Consider the following 18,961-nt stretch of genomic DNA (forward strand, 5'->3'; position numbering starts at 1 on the left):
CAGGAAGATGGGCTATGGGATCCATAGCCTCCCACACAACCTCTGGGATTCAGATCCGAATTCAAGCCCCTAAGACCCACCATGCCAGCACTTAATGACAGCATAATCACAGGCAGAAGAGTATAACTGGGTGGTCTTTTTCAACCCTCATTTATCAAATTACCACTGTGTTTTAATAAAAAAGCCAATAAACATAGACTGAGATGCACCAAAAAACCTTCCAGGAGTCAAATCCATGATCATTTGGAAATGTTATGTGGCTGTATAGCAGAAGAGGATCTGTCACCCTAAGAGTCCTTCACAGTATCCATCCATTACAGATCAATTGGAAAATGAAAAAAACAGTCTCAACTTTGCCTGCCAGCACTGTGATCTACACCTTAAAAGCAGAGCCCAGATATGAAGAGTGATGGCCACGACCAGGACTTAATGAAGAGTTCCAGATTTTGGAGCACCGTGAAAATAACTAGTCAGATCATTCCATCAAAACGGTTATCTTGGCTAGGCAAACTGAAAAGGATGAACTTGACTGACTTTTCCGGCTGTGTGTGAACCAAGGGTGAAAGGATCCTAAAATAATGACTTCTGCAGACGGTGGGCCACTTTTCATCATTACTTGCAGTGCAGACAAGGGGCCACTCAAGGCAGTCAAGCACACATACATGAGACACATGGTCCACAGACCCAGCAGTGAAGTCAGTTTGCATGAAATGTATGCATTTCCCTTGTATTTTATTTTTAACATTTGTATTTCATTTCACTTTTATTACAATAACAAAATGGCTAAGTAAAAGTTACTTCTATAAAAGTACATTCATGGAAAAATGCCATCCCCTCATGTTAAGTTCTTCATTCAGTATCACCCAAACTGCATCACTCCCTTAAATTCCACTTAAATTACGACCACACACAAGGACATAGATGTTTCCTATACAGCATGTGTTGACATATTTTTCACACCTGCAGCACAGTCTGCAAGGCTAGTTTGAAGATATACCTGGTTGCACAAAGCTAACAGCAAACAAGCTACATGCACAGAAAGAAGACCATCTCTGGTACCAACAACCCTCTTAATTTTTGTATATGTCGGTGTAAAAACTAAACCATCATGTTAGAGTTAGACTGCCAGACTAACCTCAGTGTCCCTCTATAAAGTCAAACATCAAAAGGTCTTCAAAGCCACTCCAGGAAATAAACAGTTCCAACAAACTGCTGTTTCAGCACTGGCACCACACCTTAAACTTCCCTCATTTTATTGGTTTTAGTACACTAAGGGAAGCATCTCAAAAATGACCTGTCTATGTCAAGTTTGCCTGCCTCTGGCCTTTTACCTCAAAAGACCTTCAGTGTGGTGGAGAAAAACAATTTGGCAGCACGATTGAAAGAGCCTGGCACTGAAGACAAGCTGCCAAAGGCATCACTGTATGAGACTGTAGAAGGAAATTAAAACAAGATCTCACCATTTCAGCTTGTGCTACTATGCTCCCCCAGTCAGCTAATAAAAAGTAAATGCAATGATAGTATTAATTGGCAAAACACACCCTAATGTGTGATTTATTTCACTGTTTGGAAAGCCCAATTGTTCCTTCAGGCAGTTCATCTTTTCTAAAAGAAAGACACACTGGCTGCCTCAGTGATTGAACATCTGGGTTGGGCTTTTTATCCACCAGGCAACCTTGAAGTATTCTAGTTCACATTTTGTGAGAGCCCTTCTTTCTATTCATTCTTGCCCTCCCTCTGCCTGTCCTTTGCCACACCCAGAAGGAAGATGAACAGATAGTTTTCCCTGAAACCAGACAGACAGCTCATAGTTTTTCTTGAGTAACATCTTCCACATGATGTATAAAACTCAGTTGTAAAGTAAATAATTCTGTCATGTTTGTGTCTAAAATCCACATGTGGGATGATCATCTAAGCATTTGCTGTGACAGCTTCTCAGTCCTCCTTCTTACTCATTGCAGGATGTTATAATCCTGTCCTACTCAAGGCTTCTGTGTTGGCTACTGTCCACTGTTGCCACAAGGGATGTCTTTGTTTGAGCCACTCTCTTCCAGTTTTCGCCTACAGGGACTTCACAGAGGGTCACTCAATGCTAGTGGCACTTAAAACAATGAGATCAGTGTTGTGGCATGCTGATGTCATGACAACTTAATAGAGATGGCTAAACAAAGTGCTTTGTCATGGAGCTTTTTCCTTTGGGGGTGTATGGCTGATGACAGCATCGATTTGATGGTGGAAACCAGTTCTATAATCAAAATCAAGTCCTTTGGTGAATGTGGGAAAACCGAAAACAATAAATATGCCACAAAAATGACTCATTTTCTAAATGATTTCTAACTAAAAAAAAAAATAGAAAAAAAGAAGAGCATATTGTTGCTGTTATAGTTTTAAAGTAGAAAACAAATTTATCAATAGGAAGAGAGACTAGTGATATTAGTATCAGTATTCCACTTACTGCATAAGGCCTGCAATAAATATTTGTCAAACAGAAACACAGCTAGCCTGACTTCAAGAATTCAAGAAAGTGACATTAGGAAACATAAACTTCACTTTTGCCATTCTGTTCAATGGAAAACAGAGCCTTAGTTGTTGTGCCACCCCCCAGAGCTTGAACCTCCTGCCTCCCCTCTCTAAACAGAGCTCTTTAACTTCCTCTCCTGTGGTGTAAAACAACAAACAATTACACTCAGTGTGAAAGGAATACATGATATGTGACCTTACTTGTATAATTAAAACATGTAATGTGCAGTAATCAGCAGTTACCTGGTACAATAGCTAAGCTCCATATTAAAATATTCCCACATGTCTGATAAACCTCTATATTTATATACTCAACAAACCCAGATGTACTGTGGATTTGGATGCATTACCAGTTAGGCATATGGCTCTCAAATTCTGTTCCAGGCCATTCCTGAGTTTCCTAGGTTTACAAGCCTCCCCCACCCATTTCCATCCCACTTCATGGGCGGCATAGCCACCCTATCCTACATTCAGTGCCAGAACAATTACATCAAGTGCCACATTCCTGTCTTTTCCTTTTTAACCACAGCCCATATACGCAACCAACCTTGCAAGTAAAATCCTAACTTGCTTTATTCTGATGTATTCGCCTGTGAGAAATGCCAGGCACTACATTCTAGAGGGGTTTTGAAGGATGACAACTGACGTAACTTCAGCAGTTTTGCAAAATGCAAGTAACCTTACAGAACCTCCAAAGACATCAATGCCTGAATGTCTGAAGTTTCTGAAGCTGAACCCAATGCATTTGACTACTCATCAGAAACCACTTCTTGAGCCCACAGCCACAAAAAATGAAAACTTCACATTTCTAGCACACATTTACACATTATTAATTGTACAAATATTTGCATTTACCTTCTAAGGTGGTTCCTGTGCCCAGAAGAGGCTCCCCCACACCAGAAGTGTAGCTAGCAGTAACAAACAGCTCATATTCAGTTGCCGGCTGGAGGTTCCTCAGCACAGCCTGGGTGGTATCTCCCTTGACAGATATCTCATTCCTTTCACCACCCTCAGCTGGTTTGAATGCAATGATGTACTGGAGAACATTTCCTGGAGCAGCCTCCCATGCCAGTTTCATTGTGGATATAGTTTCATCAAAGACACGAAGGTTACGAGGTGATCCCAGCACTGAAAGCAAATGAAATTCGATCACCAACTAATTCACACTTTGCCGTTAAAGATGTAATAGTATGCTATCTTTCTTTTCCCACACTCACATTCCTTGGTGGTACCGTCCACATGCATGTCATCCCCCAAGCCAGTTGGATACTCAGCAGCCACAGACACACGGTAGGTTGTGATGGGGAGCAGCTCTTGGAGAACTATAGTCGTCTCAGGTCCACCAGTATAGGCTTCTTGTATCAAACCATCACCACTTAGTGGCATGTAGGAGAGTTTATACCTGACCACCGGACCAGGAGCAGACTGCCACGACACCCTGAAACTGTTTGTTGTCTCCTCCGAAACACCTAAGTTTCTTACAGTTCCTTTTTCTGAAAAGTAAAGCACATTTTAGGTGATTGTTATTATTGTGTAAATGTACCCATTAGAGCTTTCAGACAGATCCAAGTAAACCCTCCTACCTTCAAGAGTGGTTTCTTCACCAGTCAAAGCAAAACTGTCACCTTTGTCATATTGCGCAAAGACAAAGACTTCATACGTAGTGAGAGGTGTAAGGTGGGGCAGAACAGCTGTGGTGGTATCACCAGGCACTGCCATGGAAATGTAGTCTCCAGTGACATCTTCTGCCTTTCGGAAACGAACCAGGTAAGATAAGACATTGGCATTAGGAGCTGTCCAGGTGGCACGGAAACTTCTGGATGTAACCTCAGAGAAAACCAAATTCTCTGGTGCAAGCAGACCTGGGGAAAAAAAAACATATTTAGAACGCCTGCCATCAAATTTTTGCACTAGCCAAAACATAACAGGTTGTAAATTAGTATTATGACTGTATAACGCTGTGAATCTGTGAGGTTTATGGGTCTCCTGTTTTATTCCTGCCTCCTCTGTGTCCATGCCTTGGGCTTGGACACTCTTTTCAGTTGCTGGCAGCAATGAAACCAATGCATTGTTATAACCTTGTTCAGCTAACTCACTCTCTAATTGCTGTGTGTTTTGGGACTTCAATATCAATAAGCACAGTGTGTGGTATGATGTCATTCTACTACTGTGGAGAACAGCCACAGCTCTATTATATCTCAGAGCTGGGGTAGCCTTTTGAATCCAGATTACAGTTAGGTCAAAACAGCCCTGTTGACCCAGTCACTACAGTTTTTTCAACTGACATGTGATAATAAATGTGATGATGGAGCTTATTTGGGAAGCCATGTACATGCCGCAAAACTGTGGTATCAAAAAGGTTTGTTCGTGTGGTTATATGACTACACTCTAGGTAAGACTTTTATCTTACTCACTCTTCTTTATGATGTTCAACAGCTCCTGTTCAATCCTCAGACAGATGGACTGAGTCAGTTCCTTGGAGATCCTCTGGAAGGCATCGAAGTCCTCTACCTCATAGACATGAGTATCTGCTGGGGGATTTGCAATGGCCTCCAACTCTGACCTCACAGCATCCTTCACACCAACAGCAAAGATCTCCACGTCAGTATTCCTCAGTTTGGTTGCAGCATCCTTAAAAGAATCCGATGACTTTCCATCTGTGATGAGGACCATGACACGGGGAACATTCTGTCTTGCTCCACGGGAGGAAACAAAGATCTTTTCCCTGACATAGGTCATGGCCTTTCCAGTGTTAGTGGAGCCTCCGCGGTAGGGGAAGGTGCGAACAGCTTTGACAACAGCATTAATGTCATGGTGGGTGTTGAGGGCAAACTCAGTGTGGGGATCACGACTGTATTGGACCAAGCTAATCTGCACCTTATTGGGTCCAATGTCAAAGGAGTTGACGAGAACCTCCAGGAAGGCACGGACTTTGGCAAAGTTTTGTAATCCAATACTGTATGAGCCATCAACCAGAAGGACAACATCAGCCTGTACATCCACTCCCAGAGAACACTCTTAAAAAAAGAGAGGAAATCAGAGGTTACTAAAAACACTTCTATATGCTTACATAAATTTAACTGAAGAGTGACTGACTTTGGTACAACTAAAGGATCATAAATTACCTGTAGAAACCTTGACAGGCTGGGTCTTCTCCATAGCCATGATGGGTTCACTGGGAGTCAGGCCTTTAAGGGCAAACAGGGTGATCTCATAATCAGTCTCAGGGGAAAGGTCACGGACATTGATGGATGTCTGGGTGTGGCCCAAGTACAGCTCCTGGCGTTTCATTCCAGGTAACATGGGGATTAGGGTCAGCTTGTAGCCTGTGATGTCACCCCGGGATGGATCCCATGTAACTCTCATAGACTTAGATGCAATTTCAGTGACCTGCAGGTTAGAGGCAGGCTCCACCACTACAGAAAATGGCAGAACATTTTTGGTTAGAGAATTGAACTATCACATGATTGATATATGCTATCAATGTGATGTCAAGCTGTAACTGACAAAAGATAAAACACTAAACATAGCATGATATTATTGTAAAACAAAATGCTTTTTCTCTCACTTTCTTCTCCGCTGACCAGCGCGGTGAGCTGCTCATCAACACCAGAGCAGACCTCTTGAATGATTTTTTTCTGCACTTCTTGGATCTGGTTAAAGTTGGGCACATTGTACACATGTTTGCTGTGAGGTGTGGAGGCCATTTCCCTAAGCTCATCCTCATCTGCTCCTTTGATGCCTGAGTTGGAAAATGGAAAATACAACAATGGTAACCCATGTGTTTTGAACTCACTTGCTGCATTGCAGATGTCGTCAATAAGTTTTAAAAGTATTACAAAAACAACAGTGCTTTTACTTTTACAAAGTTAAAAAAGGGACCTTACAATGAACAATCAATGGAAAATCAAATGGTTTCCAAGAACAGACAGACTTTCACATGGGGGAACTATTCAACAAAACACTGAATAATAAACCATACCTAGGACAAATATTTCCACTCCAATGTTCCTAAGTCTTTTAGCATACTCTTCCACTGGGTCCTGGGATTTTCCATCAGTTATGATCATGGCTACCTTCGGAAACCCTTCTCGAGATCCAGCTGCCTCTGTAAAGATGTTCTTCAGCAGATAATCTATGGCATCACCTTGAGACAGAAATATAGGCATGTAAGTATTTTGGATATGAAGCATTCTAAATTTAAAGACAAGGTACACTTAAAAATCAAGGAGCAAGTAATAAATTGCAAAGTAATGCATTTTTTTTTTTAAAAAGATGGAAATCTATTTATTGAAAGCAAAGAATCGTGAATAAAAATATGATTTGTAAGATAAGATTTTATGTGATTAATTATGAATATCTGAAAATGTACACCTTTCTGATGAACACCTTACCTGTCATGGTGTTTCCTCCTTTGTATGGCAGGGAGTTAATGGCTTGGAGAAGGTCTCCTCTTCGGCTGTATTGAGTGAGAGGGAATTCTGTGCGAGTGTCTGTACTGTACTGAACCACAGCTACTCGAGTTTTGTCCTCTCCGATGTCAAAGGCTCCTGCCAGGGCGGCGATGAAAGTACGGATATGCTGAAAGTTCTCTCTGCCCACACTCCATGAGCCATCCACCAAAAACACCAAATCTGCTATTGCGCTGACAGAACACTCTGAAGAAAAGATTGGAGAAATAACGTCAGTTGTGAACTGAACCATTAAGACAAAAACATTCCAACATTATAAACAGTAACATTTTTTGATTGATCCAAATCAGAAACAGTTTGAGGTTTACAAATCGGCAATGAAGCAGATCATTTATATCCCAAATTAAACCCATTTCCAAAGGGGCAAATGTGCCAGAAAGGTAAAGCTGCAATAGCTTGGTCGTAGAACAATATTTTTACATTGGCCCATTTCTTCTTCTGTCGGTCTAAATAAAATCAAATCCTTGACAGCTAGTTGGCTCAGACCTACACATTCTGACATCAAAGGGAATATTTGCCAGTGCCAAACAGTGGGCTGGTATAGTTATTCCAGCAGATGGAGGCAAAATTGTGGCTTTATAGACTAAACATTTAACAGAAGTTCCACCAGTCACTTTTAAATCCTATGGGGCTTTAAATCATAGATGAAATTCTCTGGTTTTAGGTCGACTCTATTGGAATAATTGGCAGGGCTTACATGGATGGACTTTAATCCTCATTCCCCCAGGACTCATTGACTCTAAATTTTGTTCCTCACATCTCTTAAGCTTCATTCCTAAAAGGACATTTTTTTCCTACAATTTCCCTGACGTAATGCTGAAATTTATAGCATCAAAGAAGAAGTTTGGTTAAACAATTTGGGCAGCTGTGAACCATGTTCTGAGTGCTTACCCACGAATGAGGATTTATTAGCAGGATCTATATATATTTGTAAAGTTTCCGCAAGAATCAACAGGTGTGGCAAGCATGTTAATTTTCAGATTTACTGCAGATGGACCTCACACAATAAGAAGAGGGCAGGATGAGAAAGGATGTCTGATTGAGAGCCAAAGTCTCTGCCACATCTTTTAACCATTTCAAGAAAAGCACTTGCACCCAGGTGGCACAATCTATACGTCAATTCTCTGCATCCTCCTCCTCCCCTCTGTCCTGATGACGCATAACAGAACCCTCGTCTCCTAGCTTCAAGCCTTCCTTTCCTTTTTTCTTGATGCACAGACTGGTTTCAATTAAAGGAACCAATGTGTGGCTTCCCATTCACTGCTGGAACCCTGCGTGCTTACTCTGCGACAACTCGACAGAAGGTAAAATGTAGGCCTGAGCAAATTATTCCACAGGAAAAAAATATTATGATGACAGTCATGAGGGGGAAAAATAAATAAGAAAAGAATCTGTGGGGGAATTGGAAAGCCGTGTGGAGGGCAGGTCCTGTTCAGATTTTGGTTGACACTACAGTAAACATACTCACTGATTGCATCTGACTGTGGCCTCCTGACTCGTCCACTGGTATTACTGGACTGAACTGAAACACAGGAGACACTTGGAGAGTTAGCACTGCACATAGCTGCTCCTGACTCATGTGTGCTCTTTTTTTTTTTTTTTTTACAGCGGAAAAAGGCATGAAAATGAACACATCATAAAAGCTGGTCAACAGGATCCCAACCACATGCACACAAACACATAATGTAGCTTTATGTCACATTAGCCATTAACTGAAAAGTCAGGAACCACATGATGTGTGTCTACTGCATACTCTCAAGCGGCAAAATAAAAATGATGTACTGTAGATTATATTCTTAATGCACTTTCCCTTTGTTGAAAGTGGAGATGGATAGTCTCCATAAATTAGATTTGTAAAATGTGTTTAGTAAGGGGCTTTACGGATGGAACCCTGTGGTTACACTACAGTATGTCATGCATAACCATTTTCAACCAGTCTAAATGAATACCAGCTGAAGTATATGGACTTACTGGTTACTTGTCCAAAGATGGGAATGCTTTCCTCGGATCCATAAAAGGAGTTTATGGACACCGAGTAGTCCAAGTCAGGGGTCAAGTTAGTGATTGACGTCATAGTGGAATATGGATCAAGAGTAAAATCTCTGACCGGTTCATCTGGAAGAGGGAGTTGAACAGTAAATCAGATGTTTGGGTACAGTATCTGTGTCCAGTTCGTCCATATGTGCAGATGTGTTCAGACTACCGATATATGGAAGTGCTTGTGTCATACTCACCTGCATCTGATACAACTTGTATTCTGAAGCCCTCTATCGTTGATGAGGGTCTCCGCCATGTCATTTCCACTGTGTTTTCATTTAGAATTTTAAATTTCATGTCTGAGGGGGGTTCCACTGCAAACAAGGGATACAACACTGTTAAATCACAACAAACACAAAGGTATGTATGACTATGATTATATTTGTGATCAAAGTAAAGCATTTTTAAGTAAGCATTCACAATGATCCAACAACAAACACTTCATGACTGAAGCGGACTTGTTTGTTGTTGGGGATAGACACATAACACTGACGTCCATTTGTGAAGGTGACGAGTAAGGAACACGTGACAACATTGAAAAAAGTGTGAGAAGCCATTTTTCAGCAAAATGGCATTTGTTTGAGTTGCCAAAACCGAGACGGCCTGCAACTCAAGCACCGGCATACGCAACATGTGCACAACTCCACACAAACTTTACTAAAGTGCAAACAATGAGTGAACCATCCAACACATGCTGAGTGCAGTCATTACAAATGCATGCCCGACCACATACTAAAATCCCTTTATGATGGATTTGGTCTCAGCATTACAAAAAAACAACGCTGACTTCATTTTCAAGTTACCGATTATACAATGGAATCGAGGTTGCCATGTAGTTGTTGAAGTAACTCTTGACAAAATTGAACTCCATATGTTATATATACATTGTATATAAACATATATCAAAAATAATAAGTGGTGTATCATTTAAATGATTAAAACTCTTTACACAAGTAATTGGCACACATCCATTGCAAACCTTTTAAAAATAATACACAATGTGTCACTGGAGACTCTTGTGTACTTTTTCATTGGCAGAATAAGGCATACAAAGGCATGGGAAAACAAGATTAAATGAGATACTCAAACAAAAAGGCTGTTCAGAAACACTATAATAGAGAAACAGAGTGTGTACATTGATTTAAATAAAAGGAAAACATACAGTAAACAATGTGACAAGACCACACCTCTTCATATCGAGCTCACTGGATCACAACATCATGCATCATGTACATGAGAAAGTTGTTTGGTTCAACAACTTTGATTGACTGGACGATAGTTTCCATGTACAGTTGGGACCACACAGACAGGGATGAAAAATATATTTTAAAATGATATTCTTTCTTACAGCTTTTAGGCTATCAGCTGAAAAAAGCTAGTACAGTTAAATAGAGAACATGTGTTATAATCATTATATTTCATTTACATGCATAAAACGCACAGTGTTTAATACAGAGGACTACATTTAATCCAAAATGTCATATAGTTAGTTTAAAAATAATATATATCATAGTATCTTCAGTATTAGTATTTCATCACATGCCACTTTGCTACAAAGTTAACAGAAAATACTTGTACCATAGAAGTTCATAGTACCACAAAGAACTACATGAATATGTTAGAAAAGAGATTAAAGATCTTATTTTCACTGACTGGCAGTTTAAGGCCATGACATAATCTATTCACCATGTCACCAGTGGTGCTAGTGCATGATGAGATCACAAAAAGGTAAGTGAGCATGCAAAGAACAGAATCAGATATCACCAGACAGTTGTGTTAAGTAGAATAGAAAAGCCACAGGAGGCAAGAATATCATTGTAAAATATTATTTCAGGAGCAAGCCATAGCTTGGGACACACTGAATGCACAGGCATACGACAAACAGCAGCCCACCACATACTTAAATAGTGGGATTGGAGGATCACCAACCTGGCATATCAACTCAAGGAGCCCCGGTGGACCGTGTTCCCACTCATTTTTCCATGAGTGTTCATCTCCAACTTAAACGGTAAGCGGTTTGAATATTTGTGTGTGTGGGTGTATGTGTAGGTATATGCATCTGTAGATGTCGTTTGGAGGCAAAAATTGGAAAGCAATTAAGTTTGAGTGGCATCACAGTGACTTAATAAATTTGTTTTAGGCGGGTTTTCGTGGGTATGGGTTACATGTCTGCCACTCCTACATTTGTTAGTATCAGAACAATGTGTCATAAATTCTTTGCTTCCTTCTGTTTTTAAAATATACTTGAGGAACAAAGGTGGTTGGGTCAAAATAGCAATCACTGGTATGTTATTTGTACTATGTGGTTGACATTGTTATATGGTTATCTGTCCCATCAGTTCTTAATAAAGGACACCTCTGGCTCCCAGGGGCCGGAGTCTGGCTACTGTTCTGTAAGTAACCTCAGTCTCCAGCAAGCCAGCCAACCAGCTATCTTGGCCTGTGCTATTGCCAGAAGGAGAGACCAAGAGGAGGAGGAAAGAACACCAACTCTCCCAAAGAGGCAGGACAGATGCCAAAGTAATTCCACAACATGTGCTGACATTAAACATTACTGCATATTACTTTCCATATGTATTGCAACTCAGCGTTTTTGCGAATGCCCGCAAAGAAGCCCTAGAAAGGCTCTTTGTCTTTGTGCTGTCTGAGGATTAATTTGCTATTCTCGTATTTCATCTTTCCATTCGACTAGTGGAGATACGTGAGAGTAGACGTTAGACTCCTCTCACCCCGCCAAAGAGCTTTCATAGGGAAAAAAAAAATCAAAAGGTTTCCATACCATATTTCCATATTTGCCATTATTTTGGACTTAAATGTTTGCATATGAAATCACTTTGAGTCATATTCTGTCAAAATGACTGGCATATTGTTAACAATATAGTACAAATTAGCCCATATGACATGTACAGTAAAAAGCAATCACATATATCAGCAGTCTATCAGCATAAAATCACAGTTGGAACAAAGTAAGGATATGCACATATAAATACAGTTTCAATGCATTTGGTCTACCTGTGAGTACTTTCATTTAGGTTGAGATAATGCAACATGGTGTAAATGACAATTACTTAATTTTTGACTACTTTTTAGGCTACAGTGTAAACTTTAACAGCATAGCACATGGCGATTTCCCTAATATATATTATTACCCTTGTGTTGTAAGTCTAAATATACAATATTTACTGCTGGAACCATGAAAAATTCATTACAGATTTTACACAGGTTTACAAGATCCTGCTACAACCTAAACAGGACTTTAACAACTTAGAAATATGGGGTCTGTCATAATTTGCAAGGACTTGGAAATCTTCCAGATTTTGCTTAGGAAATGGTGTGAAGACTTGCTATCGTAAAATTAAAACAGTAAGCTCCACAAGGGAAACATTAAGCCATGAAAAGATTTTTTTTCTGTACTGTTGGTTTATGCCCCACTGTTTGAAGATATTTAATTAGAATTGAAAAAAAAAGACATCTAATGGAAATTAAATTATCTTTTGTGTATTTGGTTTCTTGTGGTTGCCAAATCTGAATGAGAAAATTGCTCCAGAAGTATTTGTTTAAACCATCTAAATTACAGCCTAAATGAAAGTAAATGAGATCTGGATTCTGATTTTACATCAGAGCCTGTAATGAATTTTGACAGACAAATACACTACAAATGAGGGATAAAAGCAGGACAATCATCGAGGAAACAGTCAGTAGTCCAAAAGTCACATAGTCAAATAGCAAACACAAAAAATGACAATGACTTTATTTAATTCATACAAATGTTTGCAGTACTTCCATGTCCTGACTGACAATAACAAGAAAAACTAATTCCTGTAACAAAAACAACCAATAGTGACAGATAGGTGAAAGAAGAGTTGAAGGAGACAGAGGGATGAGGAAACAGAGTAGGTCTGTGTATGTAAGTGGGCTGAGGCCAGGTGGTTTCATTTACCTTGAGCATCTATGGAGGACAGCAGAGCTGCAAAGAAGGCAGCTGTGGCCAGTGACAGCCTTATCTTCATGTTTAGCCCTTTAAGGTCAGCAGCGCATCAATCAATCTGAGGACAAAGGGAAAAACCATTTTAAGTAATGGACTGGCTAAGATTTAAAACACTGTACCTTGACAGCACATCACCTTTTGGAACCACATGAAAGGGACTACATTTCTTAACGTATTGCTGCATCAAGATATAGAAACTGATGTCTTTAAAGTAAATGGGCATACAGTATTAACATGACCAGTGGCCCCAAGACTACTCATCTGAATTATCTTCTTCAGACATGGAGCAGACAAATAGCTGCTGTGATCCGCTCAATTATTTCTATTGTGATGGAATAAAACCACAAGATTCAGACATTCTTACATAACACATGCCACACCTTGCTGCCAGCTGACGCCCATGCCCTGAGGTGCATATTACTGAGTAACATACAGAAGGTATTTAGTAATGATTATCTAAAACTATTTAACACATGCTGATCTGGTTTGATGTTATAGATGTAGAAAATACTTCAAATTCTTTCTAGCCTTTTGAATAATTTCTAAGGACTGACTTTGCAGATCCACACAGTACCATCTTACAATATTAGTTATAAGGGGAAGGAGTCTTGGTAATCATGAGGTCATGCAAATTATTTGTCACAAATTACACCTTCTCCTCCTTGAAAGTTCAAAATATTCCATGCACGAAGATGAAAGCAACAGTGTCACCCCTTCCTTAAAAAGTCTACTTTCTGAATATATGATTTCCTCTAACTCTGAACACCCATTCTTTAGTACTGCTGAACTCTCATCCACATTTAGTGCTCTTGGTCCTCTTTACCACAGGGTATGCGCCCCGCCTGGTGCACAACGAGCAAAACTGCACTTCCAGGCGCAGAGAGGAGCATGATCTGAGCGCCCTCAACACACAGGAGGACTCATCTAATAACACCACAAAATTGGATCAAATTCACAGTAAGTATGTCAGCACCGCAGATGAAATATAACTTGGCCAAAATAGTTCCACTTCATCTTCTCCAAAGAGATAATTAAAAAAATAAAAAATAAAAATAAAAAATAAAACTTTAGGCATTTTCTGCATACTTTAGTTCTTTTCAGTCATGTGAATTAAAGTTTTCTTTCTAAAGTTGTTTTTTTTCTTGTAAAGAAATTACCACAAAGAGGAAACAGCAAATAACTAGAAAGAGCAGAATAGTTAAAAATCTCGAGAAGAAACAAATTAATATAATCCAAAACTGATCATAAAATAAAATCGCTATTCCTACTCTTAAATGAACTGACTTAAAATACATATTAGACAGTCTACTTACCTATTCAGCCCCCCTAAAAACCAACCGAGCTGTATGTGCAGCCTGCTTGAAGCCTCCTCCTCTGGAAAGTAACAGAGGAGTTTCAGGAGCTGCGGCTGGACCCCTCTCTCCTCCCTGGCTACTGGAAGCTCCGCCAGCAGATGTCCAAGTAGGAAAAGCCTCTTTCCAAGTGGGAAGAATCTTTCCACCATCGGCTACTTAATAGGGGGGCAGTTCCCTGCTCTCAATTTACCATCATAAGAGCTTCTTACGAAACCTCTGCCTGTCAGTTGATGTGTCCCCTGCTAAGTCAGATCCCCTGTTTGGAAATTACATTTTTCCCTGCATTCCTTTGGTCTGGAGATTTAATGAGTTTCCAGTGCCAATGTGACTTCACAGCAGGGTCATAGTTGGCCAGACAAAACTCTTTATATCCGCAACAGGCGACCTAAGCCAATGTATTTATTCACAAGTCATCTGACTTTTTTTTTTTTTTTTTTTTTTACATTGTTAAAAAGAAATCTGTTGGCTCTAGTGATACGATTGTTATGCAATAGAAACAAAAACAACAGTGGTACTAATCTGTCAAATTTACTTTACAAGTTTACTTATTATGTAGACAACAATGAAAATAGCTTTTGTCGACAGTCGCAACCTTTTACAGCATTTCTTCACGAACTGATTGTTTTTTGGTGCCCTCTAGTGTTGAAAAAAAAGTCCTACACACATAAAGGCACTAAAGAAGACACCACTAGATTTTTTTTTTTTTTTTTTTTTTTTTTACTGTCACATGATTTCCACATCCAATATATCCCAAAAGAAACATACTTTCATTATTATTCCCTGAACCTTTGTTGGAGAATTCATCAATAAATAGTATACTGTACATTATGCAGTTGTTTTATTACACAGGCAGGTGTTCCACTGTGGGTTCTTGGGCATTGAGGCATTAAACAGTTCAAACAAAACAAATCCACTGCCTGTGAAGAGACCAGACAAGTATCACAGATGTGACTAGGACAAAGGGTGGAATTATTCTCCTCAGATTCATCCTCAGATTCATCCTCAGATTATAGTTATTTCACTTTCAAAGCGAAGCCACTGACGTGAATTACATTGTAATTAGCAGGAAACTGGTACTTTTGTATTGAGCTTCAAGAAGAATGTCAACATACCAAACACAGTGACAGCCATTGTGGTTCTGTAGAGCAGAGCATCCTTTGACCCACCCTTTAGATGGGTAGGTAAACAATTATCCTCCTGCCCAAAAAATAAAGACATATAATTATTAATAAAAGACAGGCATTAAAGAATTTAGGGAGTCTTTGTTCTATGCTATTTATATTACAGAAAAACAAATTTCAATTAGTTTATATAGTATTTTGTATATTAATAAAAAATAAAGAGCATATGGTTTAGCATCATGCCTGCCAATGTTAACCTCCCAAACCGGTTTTCAGTTTGCTGGCAAACAGCATAATTTCTATATAACCAAAGTGATTAAGTGGTGGCATATCTAAACTGTGCAATGGAAAAATGCTTGTTCAGGGATTTAGAAGCAAGGCTATGGATTCTGTAAATTCTGCTGCACTGCAAAGATCAGCAAAGCCTGCCGCATTGGACTGTTGATTTTGCAATGGTTTTTTAATTACCAGTTTGCGTGCAAAATTAGTATAACTCCAAACCGCGCTTCAGCTGAAGGTCATTTCTAGTGTAGAGGAAAAAACCCATGATACATAATTATCTGTGAGGTTACAAGATGATAAATTTAGATTCTATCTTCAGAACCTGGGAATAAAGTAGAAGCTGTAAAAGTATATCAATCAGTATTAAAGTATTTCTCACATTAAACACTGACAACTGAATACAAAGATTTTGATGTCAAAGAATATAACTGAATCATAATCAATTATTTTCTAATCTATCAAGCTCATAGAAAAGAAAGAAATGTCCCCCTTAGAGTGATCCTGTGGATTTACAGCTCAGGTTCTGAAACAATGATGCTGCAAAGGTCAGATGGGATATTAATGCAAGTTAATTATATGTTCAGTACCCAAAAAAGCATTAGGCCTACTGTACCTGGAACAGTTGTTTTGATTTTACAGTGTTGTCCACCTGTTGGCGAGCACTGCTGCTGATAGACCGCCTGGAGAGACGGCAGATACCCTGGATGCACAAGTACTTAATGGATGACTCCATAGTTTCAGCACGTATAATATAAGCATGACAGTGAATAATGATGTGAACAATACCTTAAAGTTCCACATGAAATAAACCTACAAAATCCTTTATTTCTAAATGTACTGACCCTGACATTTGTACTTTTTGTAAATACACTGTTGCCCATAAGGATGGAATAATTTTTTTTTTTTTACCTCTTCACAAAATGATTCTGACAATGTGAATCATTCTTGATAGATGAAGTGTAACTGGGACTCAGTATGTAATCATTGTACCAAGTCAAAGGTGATTACTGATGTGTATAAATAGGAATAAAAAGAGGAATGTGTCTGAAAACTAAATTACATCAACTATATGGGCAACAGTGTATAAGATTAAACTACTTGTCATGTTAAAAACGTATCCTCCTGAGACCCAACAATACATTTTTGTCCTCTGTAGGGGACAAGAGTTTCACAACTTTACTTTAAAAAAAAAAAAAAAAAAAAAAATGCTGTCCACTGCAAAGAACATGCCATAAAAAATGTATCTTAAAAAACTGTTGCATCAAGATTTTCCCAATCAAGGCAATTATTTAATGTAAATAACAAAACAAAACTTTTACTTTCCTGGGTCTCAGGAGGGTATCTTAACCCAAAAAGATGTCTGTGTTCAGAAATCCTAAATACAAAAACTCTGATTCTCACCCTTTTTATTGTCAGCCTTATTTATATTCTCATATAAATCAGTATGTTAAGAAACAGTATTAATGAATATATGATACATAATAATGTTCTGAATATTAGTCTGTCTTTCAAGGCGTTTTTTCATACATTACTGTTTTATCTGTAAAACTTGAAACTTTAGAACCACAGGAAAATGAAACTACATCAAATATAAGTGATATCAACAGAATTAGAAAAGTTTTATGAAAGTTGAGCATGATGACTTGAAGGGAATCAGCACTGAGTCTGTTAAACTGATGATGCTCCATTCAGATGATAGACAAAATAGTGACATCTACTGGAAAACTCTTGCAAAGCACCACGTTCAGTGACCCAAAATACAACTCAAAGTGTGTATGTTTTGTATTTAATTGTTCAAACAGCATTTCATTTTGGGCTGATGTTCACAGTTGGTTGACCTTAAAAATAAAAAATATTTCGTTTTTTTCTTTATATGATATTACTTATTATGTGGATTCATTAGATGTAAACATAGAAGATATTGTTAACCTTATTATTTTAAGTAAATTTCATATTCATTGTTGCAATGGATAAAACATGAACCCCTCCATTTATTTTGTTTATATGTGATTTTATCAAATATTACAGATCTCTACAGTGAATTGAAAATATGTCAAAAAAAAACAAAAAAAAAAAAAACTTTACTCTAGCTTATCTAAGTCCTTGCTGTTTTAAATATATCTTTCCTTGGTCCTTAGAGCTCTAATGTCCGGTCATATTTTTTTTCTTTCACTATTTTCATTACACTTCAAATGTCTTAATCTTTTTGTTTATTTTGTTTCAGATATTGTCAATAGCTCTGTTTTATTATTCCACCATGTCCCCTAATGTATTTCTGTTTTACTCTTCTGTAACATTTTCCCATTCTTGTTCTGCAAATTGCTTTGTGTCGTTAAAAAAAAGTGTGTGTGTTTTATGTTTAAGGTGATAATATAATGATAGTGTAACGCCTGTTCAGTTAGCTACATTACATACATTTTATTGTATTAAAATGAGGTTAAACCAAGTATTATCCGCTTATCTAGCTACACTTAAGATAATGGTCACAAACCAACGGAGTTTAAAGTTAATTTAGACAATGTCAGTTTATAAACGTGAGTAAATTATTTCCGACATTGTTTAACTTCACTTTACTGTGTAGTTTGTTCTTAGTTTTGGGACTGGTGACTTATAACATGTTTAACCAAGTACCGTTACTCGAATTCAGACAACATAAATGAAGAGTAATACACTAGAAATTAAACACTGTCAGGAATATTTCATTGTAAAGAAGCTCAAAATGGTTGTTCTCTTACCATAAAATGTCTATACATTTTAGCTAACTTCGGCTCGGTTTTAACGTTTCTAAACTTGGGAACAGCACTAGGGCAGCGCGTGCAGGAATGTATACAAAGTCAATTCCCATAATGCCTCAGTAAACCTGTCATATCCCATAATGCCTCAGTGAACCTGTCATATCCCATAATGCCTCTGTTTAGCCTGTTATTTCCGGTCGTGACGATGAAATGTAAGTATACAGATCAATTATAAATGATATTTTAGAATTTGTGTGGTCAATATGGGTTATTAGTGATTTTTTTTTTATTTTTTATTTTATTTTATTGGGGAAATTTTATGTTCATGAACATGTATTTGTGAAAAAAGTTCAAAATGTTTGAATTTTCATATGTGAATCCAAAATTTATGTTACTTTATTATTCCTAGTAATCTCAAAAAAGCAACAAAAACCATTACAATGTATCAAGA

The 18,961-nt window shown here is 38.3% G+C and overlaps 2 protein-coding genes across 4 annotated transcripts in view; both read right to left on the minus strand.

Moving 5' to 3' along the window:
* The window catches only part of col12a1a (collagen, type XII, alpha 1a), a 56,845-nt gene extending 42,243 nt beyond the window's left edge, over nucleotides 1–14,602 (minus strand). For all 3 annotated transcript variants that reach the window (XM_030127303.1, XM_030127302.1, XM_030127304.1), the window contains exons 1-13: nucleotides 14,331–14,602; nucleotides 12,970–13,075; nucleotides 9,227–9,343; nucleotides 8,964–9,107; nucleotides 8,461–8,514; nucleotides 6,915–7,178; nucleotides 6,503–6,667; nucleotides 6,089–6,262; nucleotides 5,646–5,936; nucleotides 4,935–5,537; nucleotides 4,104–4,382; nucleotides 3,738–4,013; nucleotides 3,376–3,648 (exon numbers count right to left, since the gene is read on the minus strand). In XM_030127303.1, the coding sequence (XP_029983163.1) occupies nucleotides 3,376–3,648; nucleotides 3,738–4,013; nucleotides 4,104–4,382; nucleotides 4,935–5,537; nucleotides 5,646–5,936; nucleotides 6,089–6,262; nucleotides 6,503–6,667; nucleotides 6,915–7,178; nucleotides 8,461–8,514; nucleotides 8,964–9,107; nucleotides 9,227–9,343; nucleotides 12,970–13,039 (2,710 nt within the window). In that variant the 5' untranslated portion in view covers nucleotides 13,040–13,075; nucleotides 14,331–14,602. The remainder of the gene's footprint in view (nucleotides 1–3,375; nucleotides 3,649–3,737; nucleotides 4,014–4,103; nucleotides 4,383–4,934; nucleotides 5,538–5,645; nucleotides 5,937–6,088; nucleotides 6,263–6,502; nucleotides 6,668–6,914; nucleotides 7,179–8,460; nucleotides 8,515–8,963; nucleotides 9,108–9,226; nucleotides 9,344–12,969; nucleotides 13,076–14,330) is intronic.
* Nucleotides 14,603–14,857: 255 nt separating this feature from the next.
* LOC115414159 (cytochrome c oxidase subunit 7A2, mitochondrial-like) lies at nucleotides 14,858–18,606 on the minus strand. The gene is made up of 4 exons (XM_030127373.1): nucleotides 18,511–18,606; nucleotides 16,389–16,475; nucleotides 15,485–15,569; nucleotides 14,858–15,289 (listed from the first exon to the last, which is right to left on the minus strand). Exons 1-4 carry the CDS (start codon nucleotides 18,526–18,528, stop codon nucleotides 15,198–15,200), a joined length of 282 nt encoding a protein of 93 aa, XP_029983233.1. The 5' UTR covers nucleotides 18,529–18,606; the 3' UTR covers nucleotides 14,858–15,197.
* Nucleotides 18,607–18,961: the final 355 nt, after the last annotated feature.

This window comes from Sphaeramia orbicularis, chromosome 22 (assembly GCF_902148855.1).
Source record: "Sphaeramia orbicularis chromosome 22, fSphaOr1.1, whole genome shotgun sequence".
NCBI classification, from domain to species: domain Eukaryota; kingdom Metazoa; phylum Chordata; class Actinopteri; order Kurtiformes; family Apogonidae; genus Sphaeramia; species Sphaeramia orbicularis.